Below are 22,842 nucleotides of genomic sequence, written 5' to 3'. Positions count from 1 at the left end.
GCGTTTGCTGGTGGTGCGCGCCGTCGGAAAGTTTGCCGACTTGCCCGGCTGGGGCCAGCTCGTGGGCGGGTGGAAGACTCGGACCTTGACCCCGTCGCAATGTGTGGCAGAGTAGCTCTGCCCGTGTGCAGCGACGAATCGCAGTCTTTGAAGCTGGACGCGTGAGGAGGAGGAAGGAGGGAAAGCCACGGCGAATCGCCTCGACGCCGACTTGTCCGCTACAGCTCGCGCACCCAGCTTGTCCGACGGGCTCGTCTGGAGCAGACTGCGCTGCGCATGTCGAGAAAAGCGGCGCTGGAGGCGCTCGGCGGCGGCACGCTCTGGCTCACCTTCCTCGCGCCGTCGTTTCGAGCGACCCGGACAGCGGGCTCGCGACAGCCGCAAAGGGCGTTGTCTGGCAATGCAGCGCCCCGAACGCAGTCAGCAGCTCAGGTCGCACCAGCAACGGATCTCTCCTGGCAGTGGGACGGGCGCTCGACGGCCAGCAGCTCGGGGAGAGATGGGTTTCGCGCGGGCGTCCACGAGCCGCAGATGGACAATACAGTGCCCAAGGACGGCCCTGTGGCCTCGACCAGCGGTGTGTTCCACCCCTGTGTCTGCCCCGGTGTTTGGCCTGACAATCCGTCCTGCAGCGGTTCGCCTCGACTCTCCCTCTCAGCAGCATTCGGCACATCCGATTCCTGCCCTCAATGATCACGCCGCAAGCTGCGCGTCTCGCCATGCGGCACGAGACGCTGCGGTCGACCTTCCCGCCGTCCTCGCTCGCGTGCGCTCCGCCTACCTCGCCGCGCCCGCTTCTTCACCTCTCGACATCATACGCCGGGCTCGCGCCTCTTACGCCGACGATGAATCTGCGCGACAACCTCCAACGCCTCCTCCACCAATAGTGCTGGACCCGCAGCCGCACTCTTCCCGACAAGGCCTCCTCACGCCCTTCCTGCTGCAAGCGCTCTTCCTTGGCGCAAGCGCGCTCGGGCTCTTCGCGCGGCGGAAAGTTCGCCCGCGAAACGAGGTGGCCGAGCAATCTGCAGCGCGACGGAACGCGCAGCGCGAGCGGCAGGAGGCGGAGGATCGGGTTGACGAGTTGCAGGCGCTCGATCTGCTCGTCGCGGCGTTCGCCGTGCCTGAAGCATCCGAGCCTCGCAGCTCGCAGAGCTCCGAGCGAGGTCATGCGCGCGAGGAGCGCTGCTGGCCGCTTGCGCAGCTTCTGCGGAAGATCGAGGCGACACAGGCGCCTGTCAGTCGACAGACGGTCGCGTCTGTCCTCCACTTCGTTGGCCCCGCAGCGCCCCATCCTGCGAGTGCAACAGCGAAGGATGCATCGGCGCCGAGCCGCTACAGCCTCGCGCGCCCCGTCCTCGGTCTCTGGGCGTGGAACGCGTTCTCGCGGTTGCCCTCAAACCCCTCCTCCGACCCGCCCGACGATGCCTTCCTTACGGCCTTCCTTCATCTTCTCTATCCTTCCGGGCGCCGTGTGGAGCACAGACATCTGTTCTCTTCCGAGCTGGATTCGACAACCGATCGCAGCGTCCTCAACGCGATCTCGACTCGCCTATTCCCCCCTTCGTCTTCCTCTCCGGTCTCTCTTGGCCTTCTGCGAGCGTTCGCGCGCGCAGCCATACGCGCACGCCGGCTCGACCACCTCGAGTCCGTCTTCCGCGCTTGTCGCGGGCTTGACTCCGCCCTACGCCTGCTGGTCGCTGCACGGGGCCTCGAGATTATCTCGAAGGACGCGCATCGGCGGCACCATGCCGCATATACTGTGCGCTGGGCGCACCATCTCGTGCAAGCTGTCCGCGCGATTCCGGAGCTCGGCAGAGAGGACATCGCCGTCGCTGGTGGCGCGATCAGCCGTCTTGTCAGCGACTTCAGCATTGACCGCTCGCTCGACCCTTTCATCGCGTCCGCGCTACGTGCGCTACTGCGGCATGAGCAGGCGGCTGCCGTGGTGCTCGAGATGCCTCTCGTCGAACGAGTGTTGCGGCACTTGCTCCACAACCCTAGGCATCCGTCATCCCAACTCGCACTCGCCGTCTTCGACACCATCCCGCCTCAACTCGTCACCCTTGCGCACTACGACACTCTCCTTTCGTCCCCCTTTGCACCGCTCGTCCAGGCGGTCTGGGAATCGCTTGTCGCCCACAAGACGCTCCGGCCGTCAGCAGCGTCTGTCACCCTGTATCTGCGGCCCCTCGCCGGACGTTCGGCGCCGCCCAATGCGCTCGAGCTCACCTACTCGGCGCTCCAGCAGCTCAACCACGCCGGTCTGAGCAAGACGCGCGAGATGTGGCACCTCGTCCTGCGCATCGCCGCACGGCGGGCGACCGACCCGGCATGGCTCCGCCTGCGCCACCGCATGAAGCGCGAGGGGTTCGCACCGGACCACGAGACGGCGGCGATCGTCGTCAGCCGCGAGCTCGTGCGACGCGACGTGCAGCTCAAGCGGCGCGTCACGCTCGACACGCGCACGGGCGAGCGCGTCGAGACTGTCGTCGAGTCTCCGCGCTGGCGCAGTGGCCGCACGATGGTGCGTCGCGTGCGCGAGGACGCGCGCGTGTGGAGCGAGCGCATGCGCACGCTCGAGCAGCGCGAGGGCGGAGAGGCGCTCCGCGAGCAGGTCGACGTCTTGCCCAACCTGCTCGTGCAGGGCGTTGCGCAGGCGACGAGGGAGTACGACCTTGCGACTGTCGTCAAGATCGTGCACGCGAGGCTCGGCGTGGACCTCGGGCCGCTCGTTGACACGCCAGCCGAAGCCAACGTCGACCTCCAGGCCCAACTTGAGAAGGTCAAGGTCGAGGTGCCGCCCCCGTCGATGCTCAAGCACCGCGAGTTCGCACGTCTGCGTGCGCCCGCCTACCGCATTTCGATGAGCGGATTGGAGCGCCGCGGACGACAGGATCTGGCGCAAGTCCTGGAGCATCTGATGCGAGACGAGGAGGCGCTCGTGGGCAAGACGGAGCGGGATCGGCGGAGGGCGGCCAAGCGGGAGGCACAGTTGGCACGAGCATGAGAGACGAAGGAGCGGCGAGTATAGCAGCTGCAGTCCGACATATGCACGGCACGCTCGCGCTTTCTTCGAGAGCAGGGGAGGGAAAGTTGACTTTCGCTCGATCGCCTCGCACGGTTGCGGGAGCGCCTCTGCACGCATACTGACATGCTGGAAACAGTGCTCGTCGGTCGGCGCTCCTGTCTGTGGCGGTGAACGTGTCCGCGAGACATTGACATCTCCTCTTCCACCTTGCCATCGCTCACTTCTGCTCAGAACGCCGCCAAGATGGTCAAAGGTGCGTCCAACCGTCTCTCCGAGTGCCTTTCAGTCGTACTGAGCCTCTCGCGCGCGCGCCCACAGCGGTGGTGAGTGCTGCCCCGCCTCGTTCGCCTCGTCCGCTCGGATTCGCTCACTCGTCCAACTCGCCCGTATAGCTCACGGGTCCAGCTACGCAAGCGCAGGTCGACGCTTTTCTCGCAGCGCACGTCCCCTCGGACGGCAAGTCGAGGCCGCGCTCGTTCCTTTGCCAGGCCCACAAGGACTCGCCCAAGCCCGCCGACCTCGACTGCGGCTCAGACTTTTCGACGTTCCTCTTTGCGGCAGAGAAGCTTGAGAACGAGCTGCTCGAGGCTTGCGGGCTTATTGCGGTGAGATGGCCTTGCTCGTGATCCGGTGCGTCCGACAGACAACGTGCTCATCCCGAACACGCCAGGGTACTGCTCCGGTGCACAGCTACGGGCATCAGAAGTCGCAGAAGTATCGTGAGTCGGATATTCCCTACGATTGGCGCTCACCAGCGCGTCTAGGCTGCTCTCTACGGTTCGTGCCCAGGGACTTCCTGACGCTCTCGCCCGGCCAGTTCGCGAGATTGAGCATGAGCGCTTCAAGCTTCAGATGGGCGGTCTTGCCAAGCAGTACGGCGTCCTCAGCGGCGCGTGGATGGCTTTCCTCAACGGTTGGTGACGGCCTCACCTCGCAATGCGTGCGGCAAACCTGAGTAGTGTCTGTTTATCCCTCTCTCGCAGAAAACGAGGTCGACGACGCCTGGAAGCGCGTCGTGGAGGAGACGGTCCGCAAGGACGGCCGCCTCGCTGCCGCGGACGTCACCTGGGCGCGCGTGTCGTCGACGAGGCAGGGTGAAAAGGGGTGCGTCGCATCGCTCTTTCTTTCCAAGCCCCGTCTGACGGTAAGGCTCGCTGCGCAGTCCGTGGTTCCTCCATGTCTACGTTGACAACTCGTTCGATTCGGCCATCGTCGAAACGGTGTTCAAGGTGCTCGTCGAGCAGTGCGGCTTCGCGCCGTCGGCGTTCAAGGTGCGAACAGCATCTCACTGCTCTCGGGCTGCGCACGCCTAGTGCCTCGAAACTGACGCAGCTCGGTGGATCGTTCGAGGCAGATGGACGCGATGGTGCGCCCTCGTGCGGCCGCCTTTCGGGGTGCGCGGACTGATGGATCGGCCCTCCTCCCCAGAGCATCGCCAACATTACGAGCAAGCACGCGTCCAAGATCGCACCGTCCACTTACAGCAAGACCTGTGCGCATGCGTTCGTCGACCCGCTCGAACTCCACCCAAGACTGACCAGCTCGAGAACGACAGCCTTCATGACCACGCCCGAGATCAAAGCAGCCATTGGGCGCTACCGCGAGCACGGCCCTGTCTCCTCGCTCTCGCCGCTCTCCGGCCCGCCTTCCGCTCCCGCAGTCGACGGCTCGACATCCTACCGCGCCCAACTCAGCAGTAACACCTCGCACGGCCTCGAGCAGCCGCACGCCTCGACGTCAAAGCCCTCGCCTGGTGCGCGCAAGGAGACCAAGGTCAAGCGCCCGATCCAGGCCGTCGGTCGCGGCGGAGGGAGCAAGTCGGCCGCTTCGTCGCGCGGCAAGAAGCGCAAGTCGCGCGCTCGCTCTGCGTCCTCGTCCGACGATGACGACGAGGTGAAAGACAGCGACGACGAGGAGGTGATGGGCTTTGACCCGATCGGCGCGCCCGGGTCGAGGGTCCCGCGCAAGGCGGCGCAGAAGGCGCGCAGGGCGTGGGTCGAGAGCGGGGCGGTCAAGACGTCCGCGTCGGCGAGGGAGCAGTCGAGGGTTGTTGAGGCTGTCGCGCTTGGCGAGGAGAGGGCGGATGGGGAGGTTAAGAAGGAGGAGCAGGACGGGAAGGGCGGGAAGAGGATCAAGGTGGAGTGACGGCGGAAGGCGTAGGACTCGCTTGGGGAGGTTGCTTGGCCTGGTCTCTCTTGGCATTGTACCAATCGTTGAGACATCGGCTCTGAACGAACTTGCGAGTTGTGCATTGGGAGGACAACTCGAGAACGACCGTCCGTAGAAAATCCCGCTCACCCAGAGAGCCTCACTAGATGCCACCAGTCACGAAGGCTTCAGGGAGATTGCCGTATCTGATAACGGGACCCATGAGGAGCAATGACAGGAGCAACGAAGCTGCGGCCCGCTGAGTAAAGCGGACAAGCGACTTCGTCAGGATCTTTACGCGGGAGGCCGCCGCGTGTCCTGCTCGCTGCTCTGATGCCATAGGGCTTGTGTGATTGGGCGTGTTCGCTAGCCACGACGAGTGTTTAGTAAAGACAAGCGGACGCGGCAAGCGGTTGACGACCAAGTGCCCACAGTTTCAAGCGAGGTAGGTCCCCCTTCACGACGGACAGGACGAGTGCGGGGTGCAGCGACTCATCGCCTGTAATTGCATGCACGCAGAGACTCTAGCTGGACAGGCAAAGCGTAAGACGGCGATGCGAACCAAGCGGTCGGCGAGCAAGCATAGCAGAAGCGAGCTGGGCGCGTAGGCGAGCTCCAGTGTGCCATATATAGGTCTGACTGCTCCAGTAGGCTGCACAGTAGCTGTTACAAGCCACACGAGCGGTTGTCAAGGTGCGCGGCGGTGAGGATGCGGCCGGCGCTCGCTCGCGCGAAAACTCGGCGGCGGCGCGCTCGCGGGTTGCGGGTTTCCCTTTGGTAGTCTCGCAGCAAACGACCCCGACCTAAGGTGCGTCGTGCAGTGCGGTACCTGCACCAGGAGGACCATACTGACCGTCCCTCATCCGCGCAGGTTGTGCGTCTCGAGCCCGCCTCCCCGTTCTCCTCCTCGCCGTCGTCGCGCTAACCTCGCTCGTGTCCAGTTCCTTAGCCGCCTCGCCCCTTTCCGCCCACCCCGTAAGCCTATGATTTGAACTCCACAGCATGCGCTCCTAGTCGCGCCGCGCCCCTCTGCCCCCCTCGGCGGCATGAACCCGGCTCCTCAGCGAGCTCGGGGCGCAGGGACAAGAGAGTCGCTTTGGTGCCCTGGCTCCAGGTGCTGACGGCTGCTCTTGCGGTATGCCTTCTGCTATGAAACAGAACGTGAGTCGCGTTCTCGCGTCGTCGTGCAGTCCCTTGTGGCCCGTGCTGACCCATTCCCCCCCGGTCCTCTCTTCTCGCTCTTCTTCCGCTTCGCCGTCTCGCCAGCCGACAACTTAGCCAACATGGGTCGCATGCACAACCCCCACAAGGGTATCGTGCGTCGCTCTCGCCTTCTTCCGAGTTGCGGGCGCCGTGCTGACCTCGATCACTCGTGCAGGCGGGCTCTGCCCTTCCCTACAAGCGCTCGGCGCCGCGCTGGCTCAAGGTTTCGGCCGAGGAGGTCAAGGAGCACATCTTCAAGCTCGCTCGCAAGGGTCTCACGCCCTCGCAGATCGGCGTCATCCTCCGTGACTCGCACGGTGTCGCCCAGGTCAAGAGCGTTACGGGCAACAAGATCCTCCGTATCCTCAAGACCAACGGTCTTGCTCCTCAGATCCCCGAGGACCTCTACCACCGTACCTACTTTCCCTCTTTCGACGTCGTCGGCGCATCCACTGACTCTTGCTCGGACAGTCATCAAGAAGGCCGTCCAGGTTCGCAAGCACCTCGAGCGCAACCGCCACGACAAGGGTGCGTGTCTGCCTTATGATGGAGAGACTTGACCCGCCGGCGAGCCTTTTGCTGACGCCGCCATCTTGCGACACAGACTCCAAGTTCCGCCTCATTCTCATCGAGTCGCGCATTCACAGGCTCTCGCGTTACTACAAGACCAAGTCGCAGCTTGCGCCCACGTTCAAGTACGAGGCCGCGACCGCCTCCACTTTGATCGCCTAAGTGCGATGTCCAGGCGGAGATGGGGCACTTCTAGGAGTTCCTGGCGGGATGCAATGCTCACGTCGGGTTCTCTGCACAATATGTCGCTGGTCTTGTGAGCAATGAGAAGGAGAGCGAGATGGTGAGAGACAGAAAGCGAGATCGCCGGAGAGAAGATGGATGCGCTGGTCCCGTCGTCCGGCGCACCCATCAGCTTCACCATCCGCACACCGTCGGACGACAGAGCGAGCGGAAGTTGTCCAGAAGACTCACGAAGAGATCGCAACGGGGACGCCGGGCAGAGTGGTGTCTGCTTGCGCCTGGCTGGTGCTCTCCCGGAGTCGCGACTTCGCTTTCAGCCCGCTGGCCGCAGCAGAGAGAAAATCTGAGAGACCCATTCCAACTGAATCTAGGGACGGACGAAAGAAGCCTAAAAGAAGGGAAAAGAGGGGGAGGTGGGGACCGTCTACTTCTGAGCGAGGACGAACGCCGCAGCGACGTCGTCCGAGTGCGAGAGCGACACCTGGAACGACGTGATGCCCTGCGCCTGCGCGACAGCCTTGGCCTCGCCGTGGAGCTGCACCTCGGGGCCAGTCGCGGTCGAGACGACCTCGATGTCCTTGAGCGACGCGCCGGCGCCCTTGGACTCGGTCTTCATCGCCTTGAAGACGGCCTCCTTGGCGGCCCAGCGCGCGGCGTACGACGCGCGGCGGTCGGCGGCGGCGTCGCAGTACTTGCGCTCGCCCTCGGTAAAGTTACGCTCGAGGAACGAGTCGCTCATCGGGAGCGCCGAGATGAGCTCCTGCGGGCGGCACGATACTCCCGTCAGTATTGCACATCGGTGAGAGTAGCGAAAAGAGACGCACAACGTCCGTGCCGGCGCCGGCAACACCCGCGGTGGCCGCGGCAACGAGCTTGCCCGCAACCTGGGCGTTGTTGGCCTTGACTGCCGGGAAGGCGGTCGTCGGCAGCTTCTTGGGCATGGCGAACGAGCCCTTGCCATCGCCCTCGGTGCGCGCGTGCGGGTTGAGGAGGACGGGGATCTCGAGCTCCGGCGTGAAGTGCGCGCCGTCCTTGATGAGGACGAGGCGACCGGCCGTGACGAACTGCGAGAATGAAGGGTCAGTCGTCAAGCGCGGTGCAAAGACGAATCAGCGAGAAGGACGCACGTCGTTGAAGCGGCGGTACGAGAGCCTGCGACGGTGGTCGTTGAGCGCCTTGTACGCCTCGAACTGCTGCGGCTCGAGCGCGCCGATGAGGTAGCTCGGGTGGATGACGAGCGCCTGGCCGCCGACCTGGCCGAAACCGAACGAAGTCATGAGACCCGCCTTGATGCCGTCCGTCTGGATCGTCTTGGACGGGTAGAGGAGGTACTCGAAGGCGCGGAGCTCTTCGCCGATGTTGTCGGCGTTGCGGTTGCCGGGCACGATGCCGCTGAGGATCGACTGCGTGATGCCGTTGAGCATCCAGGCGGCGGCACCACCCTTCGGGTGGCCCGTGAGCCACTTCTGCGTGATGACGGGGATGGCGTTGCCCTTGGCGCGGCCGAGGTGCTTGAACTGCTCGTTGTACGCCTGCGACTCGTTCTTGTCGTTGGCGACAGTCGAAGTGCCGTGGAACTGCGATAGGGGTGGTCAGCTGAGGAAGCACCTGGAGTTACGACAGGGCGCGAGACGCACCGAAGCGACACCAACGTCGTCGATCGTGAGACCCCAGACGGCGAGCGCGCGGCGGAGGGGAGCGATGGACGGGTCCGAGCCGGCGAGCATACCGTACGTGTTGAGGGCCTCGGACTCCTGGCGCTTGGCCTCGCGCTCGATAGCAGCAAAGCGCTCGGCGATAAAGTCCTCGGGGAGCTTCTCGGCGGTGCCACGCGACTCGATCTCCATCTTGAGGAGCTCGGTCTCGTTCTCGAGCCACTGCGAGATCTGGCGGCGGCGGAACTCGAGCTGGCGGCGGCGGTACGCGACGTCGAGGATCGGCGACGGGTACTTGCTGGCGACCTCGCGCGCAGTGCCCATGACACCGCGGCCAGGCGCGGGGATGGAGCGGCCGGCCTTGTCGGTCGCAGTGGCCGTGTAAGCGACGATGCCGTAGATGGTAGCGCCCATCTCGATGGCGGTCTTGGCCGACATGAGGACCTGAGCACCGCAGCCCATCGACTCCATGAAGCCGGCGCGGGTGCTGGTCGTCGGACGCGACATCTCGTTCGGCTCGCGACCGGCCGCAAACTCGGTCTCGCTGTTCGAGGTCGCCTTCATGTTGGCAAACTCGTACGAGCCCTCCTCGGAGAAGTCGTCGTAACCACCGGCGATCATGACCTTGGCCTTGCCCGTGAGGATCGTGTCGCAGGCGATCTCGACCGACTGGAGCGCAGTCGCGCACGCGCCGACAGGGATCTTGATCGGCCCGGAAGACGAGAGGAGGAGGAGGTTGACCCAACCGGCGACCGTGTTGATGAAGGTCTCCTGGAGAATGTCCTTCTGGACGTCCTTCTCCTCGCGGCGGTCGCGGAACATCTTCGAGATGGACGTGATGCCACCCATGCCCGAGCCGAGCGACGAGCCGACCTCGCTCGGGTGCACGTACTTGTAGAGCTCGTATGGGTCGGTGATACCGGCCATGACGAGAGCCTCGGCGACCGAGACGAGCGCCCAGAGAGCGGTGCGGTCGACCTGCGACGCGATGTCGTCGGGGATGCCGAACGCCTTGTGCGACCAGCCAGTCGGGACTGCAGGCAGTGCAAGCGAGTTAGTTGCGGATTGCGAGAGCCACGAAGCGACGGCAACGCACTCTGGCCAGCAACGACACGGTCGAAGACGACGGCCTTGGGGATGTTGAGCTTGGCGCCGGCCTTAAACTTGACGAAGAAGCGGCTGTCCTCCTCGTAGACATCGACCTTATCGCCGTGCTCGCGCTTGAAGCGGGCGGCATCCTCCTCGGACGCCTCGATCGCCTCGAGGTCGTGCTGGATCTCGACCTCCTGCGTGAAGCCCTTGCGCTTCGGGTCGTAGCCGCCGAAAAGCTCAGGCTCTGCGGGAGGAGGCAGTGTCAGATTGCTCGGAAGTGCAGTAGTGATGAGGAGGCACGCACCGATGAGGCGGATACCAGTGTGCGCGAGGATGTGCTTCTCGTATGCAGCCTTGACGTCCTGGTCGTCGAGCGGCTCGCTCGTCTTGGCGTCGACCCAGCCGACGTAGAGCGTGCCGTTCTTGAGGCGGCCGTCGAAGTGCTTGATGAGACCCATAACGTAGGCGAGCTCGAGCGTGCCCTGGATCGAGAAGGTGCCGTTCGCCTCCATCTCCCAGCGCGTGCGCGACGAGCCAAACGGTCCGACCTCGGCGTAGCCGGTCATGACGACGACCTTCTCGAGGTCGATGAGGCCACGAAGCTTGGCGAGCTCCGCCGCCGCGTCGATCGGCTTGAGCTCCGGGAACGGGAGCGAGAAGTTGGCGCGCGGCGCGACGTTGATCTGCTGGTGGATCTGCTCGGCGGCCGGGCCGTGCGAGACCTTGTAGTCGAGCGAGTTGTCCTTGGCGATGGCGCGGCGCGTCGACGCGGTGAGGTTGAGCTTGGTGCGAATGTCGGTCGTGAGGTTGGCGAGGTCCGGGAGCTTGTCCATGCCGCCGTTGAGCTGCGAGTTGACGAGCGTCAGCGGGTTCAAGCAGGCTGCAAACGGCGAGCAGCCTCACGTCGGCCCAGACAGGCTCGATCTGCGCAACGTCGAAGACGAGCGGGTGCATAAGACCGAGGATGTTGAAGGCCATCTCCTTCGCCGAGAAGGTGCGGCAACCGTGCGACTCGATGCCCTCCGCGACCGAGTTGGTCGCGTTCATGAGGCCAGTACCACGCGTCCAGCCTGCGAGAGAGGCGGTTTGTCAATGTTTGACGGCGAGAGGAAGACGGGAGACGACGCACCAATGACGGCGCCGGCGATACAGAGGTACTCGCCCCAACTCTCCGAGCTCCAGCGGTTGAACAGCGTCTCGAGCGAGATCTTCGACTCGGAGTAGAGACCGTCGTTGCCGAAGAGGCCGTGGTTGGGCGAGAGCGGTAGGACGACCTCGGTAGGGCGCGTCGTGAGCTTGAGCGCGGCCTTCTTGCTCTTGACGGCGCCGAGGAGGCGGAGAAGGTTGGTGAGCATGATACGGTGGGCCAGCTCGGAGCGGTCGTCGAGACCGTCGATCTCGCGGCCGTTCTCGGGAAGGGCGGCGAACGGCAGGATGTAATCGAGGTCCATGCCGAGACCCTTGTCCTTCGAGTAGATGTAGTCGACGAGGGCCTCGACGTCCTGCTTCGAGCCCTGGTTGAACGGCACGACGGTGAGCGACGAGCCCTTCGAGCCGCACTCCTGGTAGATGGCCTGGTAGTACTCGACGCTGCGAGTTTAGAGGTGTCAGTACGTGGGGACTTAAAGCGCGCAGTTGAACAGGACGCACGTCGAGCGCGAGTAGCGCGAGGTCGTGATGACAACGCGCGCACCACCGGCAAGGAGACCCTTGACGATCTCGATACCGATGGAGCCCTTGCCGACACCGGTCATGAGGGCGTTCTTGTGCTCGAACGTGACACCCGACGTCGCGATCTCCTTGAGAATGTCGAGGTAGAGCGAGCTGCGTGTGGCAGGCGTCAGTTGACATCCGACGAGCACGAATCACTGCGAAAACGCACGTGAGCTTGCTCGAGTACGACCACTCGTGGCCGATCTTGCGCTTGAGGTGGAGGAGCGGGACCTTGTCCTCGGGGAGGAAGGTCGCGTCGGGGACGGCAGCCGGGCGGAGGAACTGGCTCGACGGACGGCGGGTGCGACCGCCAATCTTGTGCGTGTGCGGCTGCGCCGGCGCGTCCTTGCCGAGACCGCGGACGACCTCGGCGTAGAGCGACTTGATCGACTGCATGTGCTGCTTCGAGATCTGCGGCTGCGACTTGACAAGCTTGTAGAGCTTCTCGACCTGCTCCTGGACCTTGTCGAGCTGCGAGCGCGTGCTTCGGAGTCAGCAGCGCGCAGAGGATGAGGTGAAGGAGGACCAAGACGTACGTTGACGCTCTGAACAGTGACCTTGGAGCCGGCAGCCATCTCCGCGACGTACTTCTCGAGACGCGAGACGCCCGGGCGGTTGACCTCCTCGACAAGGATGTCGCCCTTGGCCGAGACGGACGTCTTGGGCGCGGTCGGGAAGGTGACTGCGCGAAGAAAGCAATGTGAGCATCATGAGGAGACCAACGTGCAAGCGCGGGCGAGAACGCACCATCCTTGTAAAGCGGAGCCTGGCCGAGCATCTCCTTGCAGTTGTCGAGGAGCGTCTGGCCGAACTGCTTGGCGAGGACGTACTTCTCGCCCTTCTCGACCGGGGCGTTGTCGATCGTGTACTGCATGTAGTCGATCTGCGAGCGAAACAGGTAGGGTCAGTGGACCGTCCTTCTGAGCGACGGCGAGAGAACACGCACGAGAGCAGGGTCGGCGCGGTTCATGATGACGAGGCAGCGAGCGGTGATGTCGCGGTCGACGGTCGTAAGGCGGCCGAAGAGGATGTCCATCCACATGGTGAGGGCGTCCTGGCGAACCCAGTTCCACGACGAGTTGAAGTGGCGAGCCTTGAGCGGGTTGAAGACGGGCTGGATGCCCTGCACGTAGGCGTCGCCATGCTCGCGCGCGATCGAGTCGAGCTTGTCCTGGAGCGCGGCGACCTCGGCCTTCTGGAGGTCGGCGAGGCGGTGGCCCTCGCGCGAGTCCTTGCCGAGGTAGCGGAGGAAGACCTCGACCTGCTGCGCGACGAACGTGTCCTGCTTCGACTTCATCTTGTCGAGCTCCTCGGTGTTGACCATGAAGCCGGCACCGCCGACCATGCCGCCGCCGCCGCCGCCGCCGGCAGCGCCGAGCGAGATGCCAGCCTGCGACGCGTACGCCGACGCGACGCCGTCGAGCCACGTCTTGGCCTCGGCCTCGCTGCCGAGACGCTTCTCGGGCTCCTTGGTGAGCGCGACGAGGAGCGCGCCGTCGGTACGGCCGGGGCCGAGGCCGTGCGCCTTCGAGAGGTGGTCCTTGGCCGACGAGATCGAGAAGCCGCCGGGCATCTTGCTGCCGATCATGCGAGCGACGAGACCCGACGTGTACTTGCCGAGCGTGCCCGAGTAGCCCTGCTGAAGAGCCGCGCCCAAGTCGGAAAGAGGCATCTCCTCGCCCTTCTCCGGGGCGGAAGCGAACTCGCCCTGGAGGTCGCCGAGGATCTCGTTCTGGAGCGTCGACTTGCCGCCAACGAGGTCCTTGATCGACTTGCCGAGCGGGACGTCAGCGATCTGCTTCTTGAGCTTCTGCGCGATGATGGCGCGGAGCGTGTCGACGGCCTTGAGCGGCTCGTCGGGAACGGCAGCCGGAGCGCCGCCGCCAGCGGCAGCGGGCGCGGCGAAGGCCATCGCGGGCGCGGCAGCGGGAGCGCCACCGCCAGCAGCGAGGCTAATGCCGGCCATCGAAGCGTAGCCCTGGGCGACCTGGTCGACCCAGCCCTTCGCCTCGGCCTCGTTACCGAGACGCTTGGGCGGCTCCTGCGTGACGGAGAAGAGGAGAACGCCGTCGATGCGGCCAGCACCGAGACCGTACGTCTTCGAGAGGTGGCCCTGGACCGCCGACAGGCCGAAACCGCCGGGCATCTTGGCGCCGATCATGCGCGAGACGAGACCGGTCGTGTACTTGCCGAGCTTGCCCGAGTAGCCCTGCTGGAGAGCAGCGCCGAGCTCGGCGAGGGGCATCTCCTCGCCCTTCTCGGGCGCCGACGAGAATTCGCCCTGGAGGTCGCCGAGGATCTCGTTCTGGAGCGTCGACTTGCCGCCGACGAGGTCCTTGATCGACTTGTTGAGCGGCACCTCGGCGACGGGCTTCTTGAGCTTCTGCGCGATGATGATGCGAAGGGTGTCGACGGCCTTGAGGGGCTCGTCGGCGACGGACGCAGCGGGACCAGCGGCGACGGGGGCAGGAGGAGGCGGAGCAGCCGCGACGGGGGCGGGAGCGGCCTTGGGCGCGGGCGCGGCCGGAGCGGCGGCAGCGGGCGCGGGAGCATCGTCGCCAGCGACGTCGTCGTGGAGGTAGTAAATCTCCTTCTGGTGCTTGGCAATGCAGTAGATGACGCGCTTGATGCCCGTGGCCGAGTCGTGCGCGTCGTACTTGAGCCTGAAAGGGTTGGGAAAGGTCAGACGCTGTCTGAGACGGATGAGCGCGCGGAAGACACGCACTTCTGCGTGCGCGTAGCCATGCCCGTCAGGGTCGGCGACGGGCCGAGCTCGACGAGCCGCTCGAACTTGAAGTCCTTGAAGAGGATGTCCTGCGTCTCGATCCAGCGGACGGGCGAAGCGAACTGGTACGAGAGGAGCTCGATGAGGCTGCGAAGTCCAGCAATCAGTCAGTACCGATGCGCATGGACACGTGGAAGCGGACATTGAGCGCACATGGCGTAGCCGAGCTTGTTGCGGTTCTCGTGCGCGCCCCAGTTCTCCTCGTCCCACGACTTGAGGATCTTGTTGAGGCGGGGCGAGCTCGTCTGCGTGTGGATGCGCTCGGCGTACTCCTTGGACACCTCGTACGGGACGGCCGTCAAGTTGGGGATGTAGCGGCCGACGAGGAGGTCGGCGTTGAAGTGCGCCGGGTTGACCTTCTTCGAGAGGTACGTGCGGAAGGGCATGACGCCCGCCCAGAGGTAGCGCGAGTGGAAGGGCACGTCGATGCCGGGGAGCGGGATCGTCGCAAAGCCGCGCTCGAGCGTGATGAAGCCCGTCTTCTGCTGGAGGTCGCGCGCCTTCTCGACGCACTCGTCGACGATCTCGCACAGGTGCTCCTTGACCTGCTCAATCGACATCGTCTCGGTGAGCTTGACGAGGTCGATCTTCTGGATCTTGAGGAAGTTGAGGACGTTGGTGAGCGACTGGAGCGCGACGAGGTGGCCGGCGACGACGTATTGCTGGCCCTCGACGTTGTAGTTGACGACCTCGATGAGGATGTTGCCGCGACGCGCGATCGTGTCGACGACCTCGCGGAGGGCGGCGTCGCCAAACGTCTTGCCGATGCGGCTCGGGTTGACGGCGACCATACCGTAGCTCGAGCGGTTGAGGTGGTCGCGCTCGACGGCGCGCTGCATCGTGATACCACGGTAGAAGACGACGTCGACGAGAGCCGAGATCGGGAGGATGTCGGCGATCGACGCGAGAGCCGAGTACTCGCCGAGCGAGTGGCCGGCGAACGCGCACTCGTGCTGGACGAGGCCCTTGGCGCGCATGTCCTCGAAAGCGGCCTTCTCGGTGACGACAAGCGCGATCTGGGCGAACTGGGTCGCGTAGAGGAGACCGGTCGGCGACGAGAAGGTGTAGCGCGACGTGCGGAGGTCGATGTCGCCAAAGAGCGGGAGCGTCTTGACGTTGCCGTCCGTGTCGGTCGTCGTGTACGTCATGTCCATGTACTTCTGGCGCGTCGCCTGACCCTTGAGGCCACCGAAGTGCACGGTCTTCTCCTTCGGGTTGGTGCGGACAATCTCGAGGATCGAGAAGCCGTACACCTCGCCGAGGTGGCGGTCGGCCTCGTCCCAGACGGCGCGCGCGACGGGCGAGTTGTTGTAGAGCTCCATGCCCATGCCGGGCTCCTGCGAGCCCTGGCCGGTGAAGACGTAGGCGGTCGGCGCCTGCGCGACCTCGGCCGTGCCGCTGAGGACGACGTTGCCGGCCTCGATGTCGACAGTCTCGACCTTGATGAGGCGGTCGCCGCCGGTCGTCATGCCGATGTGCTTGAGGCGCACCTCCATCTTGCGCGACGGGAGGCACATGGCCGTAAATCCGACGTCGTACTTGCGCACGCGCGCACCGACGTTGTCGGCGACGACCTGCTCGACGTACTTGCGCGTGCGCGCCGACGAGTGCATGCCGTGCGTGATGGTGCCCGGAAGCGACGCGAGCGAGGCAAAGTACGGGTTGGTGTGGATAGGGTTCGTGTCGCCCGACGTGAGCGAGTAGTCGAGGTTCGACGCCGGCGTCGTGAAGGTGCACTGGCCCGCCTTGGTGAGCGAGTATCCGCCGTTCTCGAGCATGATGGGCTGCTCGAGCGCAGTGCCGTGGCGCTTGAGGTACTCGAGGACGGGGTCGCCCTTGAGGATGCCCTCGCCCTCGGACGAGTAGTCGATCGTGGCGACCTTGACGGCGAGCTTGAGCTCCGGGGTGATGATGTAGGCGCCGCCTGTGACGGTCGCCGAAGCGTACGACGACTTGTCGGCCCAGACGTAGTCCGACTCGAGCTTGAACTGGAGGTTGAGGCCGACCTGCGGGGGCTTCGAGTCGTCGTCCCACTGGAACCACTCCTTGGACTGGAGAATGGCGAGCGCCTCGGGCGTCTTGATCGGGATCGAGTAGGTCGGGTGCGGGACGCGCGAGAAGGTCTGGGCGTAGTCGGCGAACTTGCCGCGGTAGAAGAAGGACGACGAGACCTCGACGATGGGGATGCGGTCCTCGGACGCAGCGTCCTTGCCCTTGGCGTCGGCCGACGAGACGAGGTAGATCGTACCGCGGACGGCGACCGTCTTGCCCGTGTCCGAGTTGCTGATGGACTCGATGCGCGACGTGCTTGTGACGGTGTCGCCGACCTTGAGCTGCGGCGCACCTGGGATGCGGCGGAAGCCGTTCGAGAGGTGGACGAGCTTGAGGAGGTCACCATCGATCTGGCTCGGGAAGATGGGCTTCATGATGGACTGCGTTGATGCGGATATGGGCGAGTCAGCAGGCTGTTCGTTGTAGCGGCTATGGGAGCGTAACGCACCTTCCAGCAGAGCTTGATAGCAAAGTCGAGCGGGACCTGCATGCCGCCCTTGTGCGACTTCTTGTAGGCCTCGCCCTCGATGCCGACGACGCGGCAGAAGGCCTCGATCTCGTCCTCGGTGATGGTGACGAGCTCGTCTTCGAACTCGTCGGTGACCTTGAGCTGCGAGAAGCCCTTGGTCGCCTTCGAGTCGAGGTTCCAGAGGTCCCAGTAGTGCTGCCGGGGCACGCAAGGATCAGCAAGGGCGTCTTCCGACGGCCAGTCAAGGTGCTCACCTGCTTGATGCGGTCGTTGCGGTCCTCGACGACCTCGTGGATGGGCGCATACGGCGTCGAGGGGTCGTAGCGGTACTTGAACTCGAGCGGGAGCGCGGGCTTGGACTCGTCGGGCTGATTGTACAGCGTCATCGAGATGGTCGAGTCCTTGGGCGCAAAGCTGATGCTCAGCGCGAGCGGAAGCTCGGGCGCGGCGACCATGGCGGGCGGGGTGTACTCGGGGGAGGATAGGCTTGGTGGGGAGAAGGCGAGTACCTGTGGGTGCGAAGACGAGTCAGGATGCGTTCGGGTGGCTTATGCCACTGCATAGGGTCCTTCACAGCTCTCGTTAGAGCTCACGAGTGCTCAGGCGGGCGCAGGAAGGACGTGCCGACGCGGGAGAGGAAGGTTGGGGTTGAGCGAGCGATGAACGTACTTTGCAAAGGGATGTAGAGAGGGCACGAGAAGGGCACAGACGATTCTCTAGCGCAGTCCTCGGTCTCCTTTTGCTCGGCAAAGGGAGAAGGAGGGACGCGGTGGAGCGAGGGAAGGGAAACCAAGGCAAGCCCAAAGCGCTCGCTACGAAGGCAACCGCGGCGACCCGAGGCTCTCCCGTCTTCCGAAGTGCTCCCGTCGCCTGTCTGCTCCAGCTGCGCTCGTACACGATGCTCAGCAAAGTCCACCGCTCGTCCTGCCCCCTCTCGCTGCTCCCGCTTGTCCCCATCCTCTCGTTCGCTTCCTCGTCCGCATGCACCGCTTCGTCGCTTTCCGCTGCTCTAGCTGCGCTCAAGACGTGCAGACGTGCTCGTAGATGTTGTACATGGATGCCTACACACGCGGAACCATCACGAGCGGGCACGAGATGATCCCGCACTCGGGCATGAGCGCGCCCTCGCACTCGCCCGCCAGCTCGAACGATTCGGTCGCCTCGAGCAGGTCGCGCACGGCGACTTGCACAATCATGCGCGCGAGCTGTGACCCGGCGCACCGGTGCCGGCCCTTGCCGAACCCGAGGTGCAGCGCGATGTTGGGGCGGTGCAGGATGAACTCGTCCGGCGAGGGGAATACCTCCGGGTCGCGGTTCGCTGCGATGCTGTCGAGACAGAAGGCGGAGTCAGTTTTCGCTGCGCCGCGTGGGTGGATGCTCTCGCTGAGCGTTGGCTCCAGAACTCGGGCTCGTGGACATGACCTCGAGGAATGAAGACGCACTAGGTCATGGTGACGGGCATGCCGGGGTCGATGCGGCGCCCGTGCAGAACGATAGGCTGGCTGACGGTGCGCGCGAACCCGCGATACGGCGAGTAAAGGCGGATGAACTCCTCGCACGCGGCAGGAACGTCGTCCGGGTTCTCCCGCAACTGCTGCTGGAGCGCCGGGTCGGTCGCGAGGTGCTTGGCGATCGCACCGAGGAGCAGCGGGGGCGCGACCATGCCGACGACGAGGGCCTGGCGCAAGCACCCGACGATGTTGGCCTCCTCGAGCGGCTGACCGTCGGGCCGTTCCGCCAGCAGCGAGCTCGCCGGGTCGATCTCGACGTCCTGCGGCTCGACCTTGCGATCGGCGACGAGCTGCCGCGCAATGTCGTACAGCTTCTCCGAGTTGATGCGCACTTGTTCAGCCTCCTGCTTGCGCCAGGCGCGGATCCACCGCGCCGCCGTCTCGCTCAGCACGGGCGCGGCGTCGTCCTCGAGGTTGAGCCACGCCGTCTCGGCCCACGCAGGGAATCGTGCGCCGTACTCGCCGGCAAAGTCGCCGCCCCCGGCATCGAGCATCTTCTTGAGCTCGAAGTGCGAGTGCTCCTCGAGGCGGGCTTTCAACGCGGCGAGGCGAGCCGGCTTGAGGGTGCGGTCGAGAGCGGTGCGGTACGGCGTGTGGTTCGGCGCGTCGTAGTTGAGTGGTGGCCGACGCAGACCGCGCGGATCGGAAGGCACTGGCGACGGAAACGGTCAGTCATCTTCGTCCTCTCTTGACCCGTGGAAGAATGACGTACCGACAGCCTTGACGCTTGAGATGAACGTTGCTGAGTCTTGCGCAGCCGCCGCAATGTCGGCGTGGCGGGTCAAGGCGTAGAAGCCGCCGTACTCACTTGAGAAGGCGACGGGGCACTTCTCGCGCAAGTCAGCGTACATTTCGCGCAGCTTGTCCGGGTCCGTCTCCGTCTGGCAGGCGAAGTCGTCGGCGTCCGGTCGCCATGGCTTTGTCGTCGTCGTCGAGGCGTCTGTGTCGAGGAAGCTGTAGGGACACGTGGCCGACGGAAGATCCCTCTCCGAACGAGGCACCTTGGACGACCGGTCGACACGAAGCGAGCTGTATGGACACTGAGGTGCGTTGTCGACTTTGTGTGGCATGCTCTCGGTCGAGCACCAGACGAAAGGGACAGAGAGGTGACCTGCATCTCTATCGTGTTCTGCAGTTCCTGTATATCAGGGCTGGTCCCCGCACCTGCGAAGGCTCCAAATCCGCTTGAACCCTGCCCCGGCCGCTTTTTCCTTGCGACTTCTCGCTTTCAGGTTGCGCCTGGCCGGCCCTTCTCCCCTTGGCTCCTGATCAATCGCTCCCGGACCCGGCGGGCCTGCGTGCCTTGCTACGACCGCGCTCGCTCTCGTGATTGGCTGCCTCCACGCGTTATTTTGCTTCTTTGGTGGGGCTCAGCATCGCTCGAGGGGAATCACGAGCGGGGAGCATGCGGGTCGCCTCAATCGTTTCTGCAGTCCTGCCGCTGCTTCGTCCTTTCTTTCTTCTTCTTCGTGCTCCACCTGCTCTACCTACTTGCACACGACGCTTCCGACATGAGCCGCATCGATTCGCGCACGTCCGGGTCCGTCGACAAGTTCGAGGAAGAGAAGGTCGAGCACATCCCTCAGCTCACCGCCATCGACGAGGACTCCATCGACCTCAAGCATGGCCCTTCGGGCTACGTCGCTGCCAACGACGAGGAGCGCGCGCTCGACAAGGCCATCAATCGCAAACTTGACTTGATCGTTCTTCCGCTCTGCGCGATCAACTTCCTTCTCTGTGTAGGTCTCTTCCACCTGCATGCTCGCGGGCCAGCCCGTGCACGGGAGCATACGCCCCATTGCGTGTACACGACCGAGTACTGACCAAAATCGATGTTGCAGGGCATCGACAAGGGTTCGCCTTGCCTCTGGCGTGGGTTCGCGTCTCCTTTACTGATCCGCTCTTGGGTACATGCCCTTTTCACAACGCCTCTCCAGGCGCTATCGGCAACGTGGCCACCACCAGCTTCGCCACGGACGTCGGCCTGTCGCGCGACGACATTTCCGACTCCGTTTCCTTGCTTTCAGGTGCATCTTCTCGACCCTGCATGACTATTGGACGCTCACTGACGACTTCTCGAAGTGACTTTCGTCACATTGCAACCTTTTGGGGTGGCATTGGGCCGCAGGGTCGGCGTTTCGGTGCGTTCATAGCCTCACTTCCCTCGGGCCTGCTTCGGACGCAGCTCTGACGCGCACTTTCGGCAGCGGTGGATTCCTCTGATCATGATTCTATGGGGTACCATCACGGCGTGCCATGCCGCCATCAAGAGCACGGGTCAACTGTTTGCCCTGCGGCTGCTTCTGGGGTGCGCACGATCTGCTCTATATGCTTGCGGGCGATCTGCTGACTCGCAGTCTGTCACATCTTCCTCGGGTCCTTGAATCCGTCCTACAGCGCGTTTGAGGCCAGCTTCTTCCCGTCGACGGTCTACTTCGTACGTCTACAGCCGAGCGAGCCGTTCCAAGACCTTGTTCACTCCGTGCTGGCTTCTGCTTACCCTGCTTTACTCACCGTAGCTCAGCACGTTCTATCCCCGCTACTCGCTTGGCTTTCGCCTCGGAATGTGAGTCCCCCGACTCTCGGCGCCGTTCACTGACGCTGACGGAATCCTTCCGCAGCTTTGCTGGTTTGTGAGACCTTGGCACCTTTTCGCGCCCTGCTCAGGCACTGACACCTTTGTGTCAGCTACTCGATTGCGTCCGCCTTCAGTGGTATCATTGCCTACGGCGTCTTCCACATGTACGTCAGCCGTCTACGCTTGAGAAGGTCACCGGGCTCACTTCACTCGTTTCACTCCACTGCAGCAAGTCGACGGTCCTGCACACTTGGCAGATCCTCTTCATCCTCCTCGGCTGCCTCACGATCGCCTTTGCCTTCGTGACGTTCTTCATCTTCCCCCGGAGTAACGAGAAGACATGGTGTACGGCGGCCTTGTCGTCTGCCCGCACATTTTTCGTATACCTTGCTGATGCGGTCTGCTCCGACAGTCCTGAACGCGCGCCAGCAAGAGCACCTGCTGCACCGCATGAGGATGGACATTGCCGCCCACACCGCCGACGCAGAGGCCAGCGGCAGCAAGACCACCTGGCGGGACGTCCGCGACGCCCTCGACTGGCGCAAGCTGCTCATCATCACGGGCAACATTATGGCGAGTGCGTTATAGCGGTATCTCCAGCCGCGAGAGGAGGAAAGGGCACGCTAACCTTGCCTTCCCTCCCTCCCCTTTCTCCCATCGTCGCTCTTCACTCACCGTCCTTGATCAAACAGCCCTTCCTGTGACGGCTTTCGGAACCTTTGCTCCGCTGGTCGTCAGGGGCATGGGCTACTCTTCTCTCGATGCCAACTTGGTGAGCACATCCCGCGTTATCCATTGCAGGATTGGAGCTTATTCGTGCATCCGTGCTGCAGATGAGGTACATAGAAGCCCTGATTCACTGCATCGGCCATATGCTGACTGATACACGTTTGCTGCATAGCGTGCCTCCCTTCGTCGTCGGCGCATGCCTCCTGTGGTGCTTCCTCTACAGCTCCGACCGCTTCCGCGAGCGCAGCCTGCACACCTGCGCCGCCATGGTCCTTGCGATCGTCGGACTTGCCATCCTTGTGGGCATCCAGGACAACAACAAGCTCCGTTACGGGTTCCTGCACGTCTGTTTGGGCGGCGCCTTCGTCGCGGGTCCCTGCATCCTGGGTTGGTTGGCCGGCAACACGCCTGTGACGGGTGTTCGCGCACTCGTTATCGGTATCAACGGCTACTCGAACCTTGCCGGCGTCAGTACGTGGCGTTTCGCCGGATCCCATGCGCCCTTCCGCTCACCATCGCTTCTGCGCAGTCGCCGGCCAGCTCTTCAAGCCCAAGTATGCACCGTCCTACTCGTACCCGTGCAAGGTCACGATGATTCTTATGGGTGCGTCAGCCCCGGTTTCACTTTGGCTCGCTCAGGCGGAGCGGGACTGACAGATTTGAAGCTCGCCAGTCGTCGGCATCGTTCTCTTCCTTACGATGCGCGTCGTCTATATGTGGACAAACAAGAAGCGCCGCGCGCAGATCGCCAAGATGAGCGCCGAGGAGATTGAGGCCGAGCGTCTGAACGACAAGCGTCGCGGCGACCAGAAGATCACGTTCATCTACGGCCTCTGAGCTTGTCACTACTTGTGTGTTGTCCTCCCTGCATTCAGTATGGTTACAATCGGTCACTTACGTTCTACTGCAGTCTGTCCTGGTCTGTCAACGTTCGTGTTGCCCTCCCAGTGTCCTCTCGCCTCCTCCTGTCCCGTCTTTTGCTTCCTCTCCCGTCACTGTGTAGTACTGTTCTTTGCATACGAGCGTGCTCTAAATTCCAGGCCCGAGAGGCAAGCTGGACAGGTGCAGGCAAGGCAAGTCTGGCACAGCAACTTGCGACGGCCGCACGGCCGCCAAGCAGGCG

General features: G+C 64.0%; 6 protein-coding genes across 6 annotated transcripts; 4 read left to right on the top strand and 2 right to left on the bottom strand.

Moving 5' to 3' along the window:
- Positions 1–276: 276 nt before the first annotated feature.
- JCM10292_003735 (uncharacterized protein) lies at positions 277–3,010 on the top strand (the record flags this gene model as incomplete). The annotated part of the gene is made up of 3 exons (XM_076649020.1): positions 277–577; positions 633–994; positions 1,049–3,010. 3 exons carry the CDS (start codon positions 277–279, stop codon positions 3,008–3,010), a joined length of 2,625 nt encoding a protein of 874 aa, XP_076505474.1.
- Positions 3,011–3,274: 264 nt separating this feature from the next.
- Positions 3,275–5,176, top strand: JCM10292_003734 (uncharacterized protein; the record flags this gene model as incomplete). The annotated part of the gene is made up of 10 exons (XM_076649019.1): positions 3,275–3,284; positions 3,350–3,354; positions 3,424–3,636; positions 3,702–3,750; positions 3,849–3,944; positions 4,015–4,135; positions 4,194–4,302; positions 4,386–4,397; positions 4,460–4,523; positions 4,587–5,176. The coding sequence occupies 10 exons, from the start codon at positions 3,275–3,277 to the stop codon at positions 5,174–5,176; spliced, it is 1,269 nt and encodes a 422-aa protein (XP_076505473.1).
- A 1,286-nt stretch (positions 5,177–6,462) lies between these two features.
- RPS13 (40S ribosomal protein uS15 RPS13) lies at positions 6,463–7,114 on the top strand (the record flags this gene model as incomplete). The annotated part of the gene is made up of 4 exons (XM_076649018.1): positions 6,463–6,495; positions 6,558–6,795; positions 6,854–6,910; positions 6,987–7,114. The coding sequence occupies 4 exons, from the start codon at positions 6,463–6,465 to the stop codon at positions 7,112–7,114; spliced, it is 456 nt and encodes a 151-aa protein (XP_076505472.1).
- A 445-nt stretch (positions 7,115–7,559) lies between these two features.
- Positions 7,560–17,356, bottom strand: FAS2 (trifunctional fatty acid synthase subunit FAS2; the record flags this gene model as incomplete). Its single annotated transcript, XM_076649017.1, has 17 exons — positions 7,560–7,895; positions 7,960–8,199; positions 8,263–8,712; positions 8,773–9,824; positions 9,887–10,126; positions 10,187–10,727; positions 10,786–10,952; positions 11,012–11,472; positions 11,533–11,706; positions 11,765–12,066; positions 12,132–12,277; positions 12,343–12,478; positions 12,542–14,258; positions 14,321–14,467; positions 14,534–16,812; positions 16,881–17,096; positions 17,156–17,356. The coding sequence occupies 17 exons, from the start codon at positions 17,354–17,356 to the stop codon at positions 7,560–7,562; spliced, it is 8,805 nt and encodes a 2,934-aa protein (XP_076505471.1).
- A 606-nt stretch (positions 17,357–17,962) lies between these two features.
- Positions 17,963–19,482, bottom strand: JCM10292_003731 (uncharacterized protein; the record flags this gene model as incomplete). The annotated part of the gene is made up of 3 exons (XM_076649016.1): positions 17,963–18,227; positions 18,344–19,064; positions 19,125–19,482. 3 exons carry the CDS (start codon positions 19,480–19,482, stop codon positions 17,963–17,965), a joined length of 1,344 nt encoding a protein of 447 aa, XP_076505470.1.
- Positions 19,483–19,923: 441 nt separating this feature from the next.
- JCM10292_003730 (uncharacterized protein) lies at positions 19,924–22,556 on the top strand (the record flags this gene model as incomplete). Its single annotated transcript, XM_076649015.1, has 16 exons — positions 19,924–20,151; positions 20,254–20,284; positions 20,350–20,439; positions 20,495–20,553; positions 20,620–20,720; positions 20,810–20,849; positions 20,932–20,978; positions 21,034–21,045; positions 21,101–21,154; positions 21,220–21,335; positions 21,403–21,567; positions 21,683–21,762; positions 21,824–21,828; positions 21,892–22,190; positions 22,249–22,323; positions 22,393–22,556. The coding sequence occupies 16 exons, from the start codon at positions 19,924–19,926 to the stop codon at positions 22,554–22,556; spliced, it is 1,566 nt and encodes a 521-aa protein (XP_076505469.1).
- Between the last annotated feature and the right edge of the window lie 286 nt (positions 22,557–22,842).

This window comes from Rhodotorula paludigena (assembly GCF_050403205.1).
Source record: "Rhodotorula paludigena JCM10292 DNA, Rt_paludigena_JCM10292v1_ctg20, whole genome shotgun sequence".
Lineage (NCBI taxonomy): Eukaryota > Fungi > Basidiomycota > Microbotryomycetes > Sporidiobolales > Sporidiobolaceae > Rhodotorula > Rhodotorula paludigena.
The sequence above is the reverse complement of the archived record's forward strand: the minus strand, read 5'-3'. Positions and strand labels throughout refer to the sequence as shown.